Genomic DNA, 8,274 nt, shown 5'->3' on the forward strand with positions numbered 1-8,274 from the left:
AGACAGATAGACAGACAGATAGATAGACAGACAGACAGACAGACAGACAGACAGACAGACAGGCAGACAGACAGACAGACAGACGGATAGATAGATAGACAGACAGACAGACAGACAGACAGACAGACAGACAGACAGATAGATAGATAGATAGATAGATAGATAGATAGATAGATAGATAGATAGATAGATGACCCTTATATCAGTCCTCAACATATCTTGCTCTGAACACTAGATGGCGTGATTTGGTAAACTCAGACCCCGACGTTGTTACACTGGGAAGTGTGTTTAGAAGTGAGTGTTTTTGCCCCACGCTGATCGCTCAGGTAAAGGCCTTCATACAATTAAACGCCTTTAAATCGTATAAAGTGCAGATAAAAGTCAGGATGAGAGGGAATGAGGGAGGTGATGGAGAGATGGAGGAGAGCGTGTTGTTTGGCTCCATCCTGTGCAGCAGCGCTTGTTCTTATCACGTGTCAGCAGGTGGCTGATCAACAGCGCAGGTTCTGCTTAATTTACCCCTCTGTATCCGGCTACAGATAAGATTTAACAGCCAGATCTGCACTTACACCTGATGAAAGGAGCGAGAAATGATTTCAGGAAACTGCGAGAATTACGTTTAGAGTTTTTTTACCTCATCGACACTGACCGAAGTAAAAAATGTAAGGGTTTTTTTCTCCAGCGTCGTGAAACCATGTGAGCAGCTACCTTTAGAAGTCACTAGTTAAATGTGTTGCGGTTCAATTGTCACATGACCTCGATAGAACAAATAAATAATAGTTTATTTCCGTATGTAATCACAGTAACGATGGAATTCTTTAGTCTGTAGGTTTTAACACAGACGTGTGAAGAGGGGATCAGTCGGAGAAATAACCAAGAGGTCGAGAGTAACTACGATCTTTAATGATACTTCCACCACCATGCTTCATTTAATACAGACAGGAATTGTTAAACATGTCGTGGTATCAGATGGTTCTGGCTTGCGATTGGTCCGAATGCTTGGTGTTGATTAGTTTTCTATAACAGCAGCTGGATCGATGCTCTTGTTTGAATAGGTTTCATTCCATTTTATTCTTATGGAAGGAGTCTCCGGTGTCAGGGTCCAGCTGTAACTTAACGACATCTTCAGGACCAGCGATCTTCACCGATTATTCCAGAACGTTTCATGTACAGTAAGCAGATCAAAAATAGACAGAAATCATCGTAAAGGTTCTCAAGTAGCTCAAAGCCAAAAGATCATTTTTTTATTTCTTATGAATGAATTTTACTGATCGGTGAGTTTTTGAAGTCCTCTGGCCTCTTGTGGAATTCTGATTATATCTAATGTACAGTTTTCTTTTGAAGCAAAGTCTGTAGGTGTGAATGACAGTCACCTTCTCAGCTCACGTCTCAAAGCGTTAACACAAAACAAAACGTGACAGCAATCAACTCCAACTCATTTGGATCTTAGCAGCGGTTAAAAGGTAAACAGTGCTGGAGTGGCTTTGTCACCTACAGGCCTTGGCTCCACCGGACTCTCTCTCTCTCTCTCTCTCTCTCTCTCTCTCTCTCTCTTTCTTCGTGTTTAATGTCGTACCTGAACGCCGCTTGCTCTGTTGTTTGTCTACTCTCCCTAAATGCAACTTACTTTAAGCATGCATCAACGACATCTTGCAGTACAAAATTAACCCATTTTCAGCCCAATTTTCCTCTCTCTTTGACGTACATCCAGACTGCACGCCTGTTTACGTGTTTAAGACTAACAACGACAGATAGACTTTGTCTTCCGGGTCACATGACAGAGTCGGCAGTCGGCTGCGCACTAAACATGCGCGTCGGCTGTCCGGCTCTCGACTGTGTCCGTTTTTTGAATAGTTTGTGCATCTGGTTGTAGTGTGTGAAAGTGAAAGTTCAAATTGCTTTGCTTTTTTTTTTTTTTTTGTCTGATTTTTTTTTTTTTTACACATAAAATAAATTATGTGTTGTTTATTTTTTATTTATTTATTTTTTTAAATAGCAGTGTTTCAAACATACGAAAGATGTAAATAAAAATTAGAATTTTTTTTTTTGATTTCAGATTTGGAGCTACTTCATCGAATACTCTATGTGCATGTAAATAAATAAATAATTATTATAATAATAAAATAATAATAATTAAAAAAAGTTGTAAATAAAAAATATGAAAATTAAAATTTCATTATTCAAATACCAAAATTTTATATATATATATATATATATATATATATATATATATATATATATATATATATATATATATATATATATATATATAAAATGAGTGATTGATCTGCATCCAGACAGCAGCACATATGAATGTCGGTGAAAATGTTCCACATCTCAGTGTGGTTTGTTTTTCTTCAAATTCTGCCAGCGATCTTGATAAACAATTGACATTGAATCTGTTATTTGTCTTTTTTAATTTTTAAAACGGCATGGCGAAGAAGTTGCAGTTTAGGGTTTGTCAGATTGTCAGTGTTAGAGTTTTGTTCTTTTTTCGTAGATGGGCATGTATATGCTCATTGTTTGTATATCCCCATCCCTTCCTTACAGCCAAAAGCTCTAATGCCGCCCGACCGCTTCGTACTGCCTTTACATGGACATGGCAACTGACTTACACAATCACCCCCATCATTATCATCTCCTATGTAGTATGTTCATAGGTCCAAAACCTTCCTCACCCACCCACCCACCCACCCACCTTCCTCTTCCTCCTCCTCCTCCTCCTTCTCCTTTCTTCCCCTTAGCTATGGCAAAATATGTACAGTCATCCATCCATTCAGAATTTACGATTACGAAATCAATCCAAGCAAAAAGTTTAATTACTAGAATGTAGATATTTATTAAAAATGCTATATATATAAATAAATGAATAAATAAATATATATATATCTCAAATCCAAGGCTCAAATATGTACAGATTTTGTATTTTAACAAAGAAAAAAAACAAAACAGAATAATGGTGAAGTTTATTTTTCATGTTATGTGGTGTGGATGTATGTGTTGTTGCCTCCCTGTATACTCATGTCTGAAGATTATATTTATCAAGAAATACAGTGGCTAGTAAATTTTCTTTTCACAAGAGAGAAAAAAAAAATCTTGTCCAAGGACATTCTTACACAACTTTCTTTTGTGCATTTTTTCTTCATGCCAAAATCATGCGGGCAATTTGTTGATGTAAGTTAACAAAAATCTGGTATGCTTATTTTTTCCTTCAATTATTCGTTTTATGTTTATCTGAAAGCCTTTAATTTTTTACATTTTTTTTATTTTTTTGTGCAGTAAAATGTTATTATTTATTTAGATTGTGCTTGTCTGTGAATAGTAGTTTTGCTAAAATAGTCGCTTTTTAAAAATTGTTTTTCCCTTTATTTATATTTTGCCTTTTTTATTCTAAAACTGCAGTTAAGTAAATTGACTTTTATTTTATTTTATTTTATTTCCTTTTTTTTTTTTTCAAATAAGATTTTCTGGATGAATATTTGGATATTTGCCTTTAAGTTATTTAAACTTTTAATGCTGAAAATGTTTTTTTTTTTTTTTTTTTTTTTTTTTTTTTAATTTATTTATTTCCATTTATCTCCGGAATGGCAGGATTCTCTCTCTCCGTTCCAACAAAAAAACGACAGACAGAAAATTAAATAAATAAGCGAATAATCTGGCTTTGTATGAAAAGGGACCGCTGAGAAGAAGGGTGTGTAATTTCTATAATGAAATGAATGATACTCTGGAAAAAAAAAAACAATTCTCCAATTTGTTCTACAATTTTAAACATTTTCTATTATTTATGTAGTGGGTCATTATCACCGGTGACACCGTATCAGGATGACGTCGATAGATGGCCATCACACAGATTAAGGGTTTATTCGGCAGAATTTCTGCATGCGAGTGGTTTCTTCATCGCGGCCTGATTCCCACGTGACCGTGTTTGCATGCGGCTGCAGTTATGAAACACGCAGAAGAAACAAATTGCGTGTGGTGATATGATACGTCTGAGGAGCTAATTAATCCCCCATTACCTCCACAAAGCTACACCAAAGTTCTTAGTGTTAATCAGCTTTCTGCTCAGATCAGATTTTCATTTGCCGATAAAGTCTTAACAGCAGACGGCTAAGTCTTCGTGACAGTATTAAGGAAGCGAACCTGTATCTGGAGATATTTAAAGCGTGCGTTAGGTTTCCAGCTGGCTCGCCGTATGCTCCACTAAGGACTGCGTATTTATTTATTTTTTTTAGCAGCAGATTAATTTTTGTAATCAAAAAGATTTCTCGAACACAGAGATCCGTATCCCGGCGAGTATTTAGCGTGCACACAGATTTCGTTTTCTAACTTCGAGGTGTTTAAAAAACTTCACCTAAAACACGACAGATCAACATTTCTGTCACGCAAGAGGTTTAAAGACCGGAGCTTGATTTTTAACAGGAAGAAATTACTTTTAACTTATCAACAAAAACAAGGAAATGCTGATTGTTTGCCTAAACTGGGAATTCTCTAAAGGACCAGAATGAAACCTGTTACGTAACGATGAGGGAATAACAGGAACATTGCGTGATTTTTGTCATGAATGATAAATTGGAGAGCGGTTTATTTCCTGTAGGTTTCACAAAAGGTTCAAACTCTAAAAAATGGGGTTCAAGTTTTGTAACCTTAATAGAGTTTAAATGAATGAAATGAATTGAATTATTCAAGATTAAAAAGAAGGATGTTCAGCATTATGTGGTGCTCATAGAACTTTCTAGGTTCTACCTGCTAACAGATATGATACAGTGACCCTGGAGCAGAGAGGTTTAATGGCCTTGCTCAAGGGCCCAACAGTGGCAGCTTGGCAGTGCTGGGGCTTGAACCCTGATTCTCCAATGAACAACCCAGAGTCTCTTTTACCCCTTTTCCACCAAAAAGACCCTGGTGCTGGTTCAGAGCTAGCACTGGTGCTGGTTCAATGTTGGTTCCACTGGCGAACCTTCTAAGAACCGGTTTGCCTTTCCATCGGTTAGAGAGCATCACAGAGCCGAGTCTGACGTCACTGTATACGTGTCACAATTCTTAGCAACGTTAGCGCAGCAGCGACAAACATAAACACATCAACAATGGCGTTTGTTGCTTTACTGTTAATGCTCATGGCTTTGTGAACCTACATTAACACCCAAACGCAGCGAATCCAACGTGTACGTGCAGCTCCATGTAATCTGTATAAACGGAGGTTGTAATGGAGAAAGTACATAACGTTATTTTATCATTAACACAGAAAAAAGTTAGCCTTAGCATGTAGCTACCTACTATCATGTGTGCTGATAATGTATCATATCGCGGTAAAGTAAAAGTGTATTAAACATTAGTATACTTAAGGTACATTATCAAATGCGCTAACAGTAGCCCCGCCCACAGCCCCGCCCACAGCCCCTGACACAAGCGGTTCTTAAGTTTAGACCAGCAACGTTTTGGTGCTACTTAAGAACCACTTTTCTTGGTTCAGAGCCGGTGCTTTGGGTGTCGAAAAAGAAAGGACTGGTTCTAAATTAGGCTCCGAACCAGCACTCAAACTGCCTCGGTGGAAAAGGGGCGTAATAGGCCACATCGTGTGCTTGGCATCATGGGATTTAAGTTGCAGCACAAAATGCATCTAATTTATAAAATCACAATAAAATATCTGTCTGTAAAACTACGAACAGTGAAGCTGTTCTTTAGGTGATACTCTGAGAATCCGCTGCGATGCTCTTCAGAACAATGCGTTTAGACAGATGTTCGGGCCGTGAGCTTGGAGACAGTCCAGGCGTTGGCGCTGGTGGTTGAGAGACAGACCCTGCCATTCCAAGGCCGTTTAAAACCAGGCACAAGACCCAGAGGAGCAGTCGGAGAGCCAGAGCAACCCTCAGATAGATTACATCCAAATCCTGCAGGATCTCCTGAACCTTTCCTCAAGCACACTGCTCTCTGCTTTGTGTGTAAAGGAAGATCTTTTGTCCTTCCTGATCTTCTGTCCCGGTGGCAAGACATCGGATGGACAAATAATCAGAATAAATTTCAATTTATTTTCGCACCAAGTTCAGACGAGCTTTAACGACGTCCCTGCGTTTATAAGGCCTTATAAACACTGATTAGAATTATTCATGAAAATGCGTTAGATTTTTACACCGTAGCTGTCTTTATTATGCCTAATGACTCATTGTCATGATACACTGTAGAACGCTGTAGTAGTTTTTATAACATGCTATAACACCAGAGAAACTGAGCCTTAAGACCTGTCTTTAGTCAGAATACGGAACATTTTTGGCGGTTTAGTGTTTACAGCTAAATGCACCACACATCAAACGAATGACTTTTTGCGTTTATGATGCATATTAGGAGTCATTTATAAATGCACTATAAACATTGCTGTAATTCCTTTTCATGAAATAATTATAAGAAATAATGCCTTATAAAATGTTACAAACGCAGAACCTGGCTCTCTCCTGCAGACCTCTCAGAGCTGAGTCGATTTTGTTTTATCAGTTTGTTTGTTTGTTTCTTTATTTGCTTTTTTGTTTGTTCTTGAGATCCTTTGCTTTGCGTTCAGTTGCTTCGTCTGATTTTCCTGAATGTCGGTGTTTTCCAGATGCTTTGAAACGCCTCCTGATATAAATGTCTTATTTCTTCTCCATCCTAGGAGGTGAATTAGATCCCCTAGTACTCCCTCCCGTAGCTACACGTGCACCCTTCATCCCTCCCCCCCCAACCCTCCGTCCCCCCCTCACCATTATTGAGACCACCAAAGAGTCCCTGTCCATGTCCACTGAGGCGGGCCTGCCCTGCTTGTCGGACCAAGGCAGCGATGATTGTGATGATGGTGATGATGATGATGATGATGATGATGATGATGATGATGATGGCTTGGTTTCTGGGTATGGCTCTGGGGAATCGTATGACTCTAACCTGCCCCCTACTGATGATGAAGATGTTTACACCACCTTCTCCTTGGTCACAGATAAGACCTTATCCACGTCGGCCTTTGAAGGTGGCTACAAAGCTCACGCGCCTAAGTGGGAAGTCAAGGACTTTAGACCCAACAAAGCCTCCGAGCACGGTAGGACTACTACTACCGCATCATTTCCCCCCAATCCGAGCCGCTCCACCACCACCACCACCACCACCTCCGCCGCCGTGGCGCCGCCCAAATGGCCTGCGGGCAAAATGAATAACCGAGAGCTTAAACCCCAACCCGACATAGTCTTGCGTCCATTGCCCACATCCTATGACGTTAACCGCAAAAAGCCGAAGAGCCCGTTAATAACCTCCCCCATGTTCCGTAATGTACCCACAGCGATCCCCACGGAGCCGGGCGTCAGGCGCATTCCCGGGGCCTCCGAGGTCGTCCGGGAATCTAGCAGCACCACTGGAATGGTCGTCGGGATTGTTGCTGCTGCCGCTTTGTGCATCCTCATCCTCCTGTACGCCATGTATAAGTACAGAAACAGGGACGAGGGGTCGTACCAGGTGGACGAGAGCCGCAATTACATAACCAACTCGGCGCAGAGCAACGGCACGGTCATGAAGGACAAGCAGCACGGCTCCAAAGGCAGCAACAAGAAACAGAAAAACAAGGACAAGGAATATTATGTGTGAAAATGTGAGACGGTGAAACGGGTGACGACGAGGTGTATCAGGAGCTGCGCTGACGAAGAGAGAGAGAGACGAGAGAGAGAGCGAGAGAGAGCGAGAGAGAGAGAGAGAGAGAGAGAGAGAGAGAGAAAGATTTTCATTTTGGCACTGTGCCGAGGCACTGAGCTCTCACACCAACTGTAATATAAAGCACACTATTGTGTAAGCAAACCTTGATGGTAAATAGCGACATTAGTGACCTTTATTCTTCGATCCGGTCGACGGCGTTATCAGTGTAGAAAACTTCACAGCTACATCCTTATCCTAAAAAAAAAAAAGACTCTTAAACAGGTATGTGATCCTTGGCATTTTTTTTTTAAATCCTGTAAAAGAAAAAAAATCTTTTGCCTGTGAGAGAGACAGAGTGAGAGAGCGAGGAGGAAAAGGAAAAGGAAAAGGATCGTGGCTTTCGCAAAAGCATGTGAGCGACGCACCGTGTTCTAAGAGATGGACAAGATATATATAAATACGTATAAATATATATATGTATATTGTGTGAATGAGAACGAAGGACTCTTGCCAAAAAAAAAAATCTCTATATAAATAACTATGAAAGATTTGTATTGTTTATACATTATATGTTGTGTCAATTTTTTTTTTTTTTGGCTCTCAAAAAAAAAAAAAAAAAAAAAAAAAAAAGAG

General features: G+C 39.7%; 1 protein-coding gene across 5 annotated transcripts in view; it reads left to right on the plus strand.

The window, feature by feature from the left end:
* nrxn3a (neurexin 3a) overlaps positions 1-8,274 on the plus strand; it is a 291,045-nt gene extending 282,771 nt beyond the window's left edge. For 3 of the 5 annotated variants that reach the window (XM_060880486.1, XM_060880484.1, XM_060880485.1), the window contains one exon: positions 7,295-8,274. In XM_060880486.1, the coding sequence (XP_060736469.1) occupies positions 7,295-7,596 (302 nt within the window). In that variant the 3' untranslated portion in view covers positions 7,597-8,274. Of the gene's footprint in view, positions 1-6,652 lie in introns of all 5 variants that reach the window. The other 2 variants (XM_060880483.1, XM_060880482.1) reach the window with 2 other exon arrangements.

This window comes from Tachysurus vachellii, chromosome 10 (assembly GCF_030014155.1).
Source record: "Tachysurus vachellii isolate PV-2020 chromosome 10, HZAU_Pvac_v1, whole genome shotgun sequence".
NCBI lineage: Eukaryota > Metazoa > Chordata > Actinopteri > Siluriformes > Bagridae > Tachysurus > Tachysurus vachellii.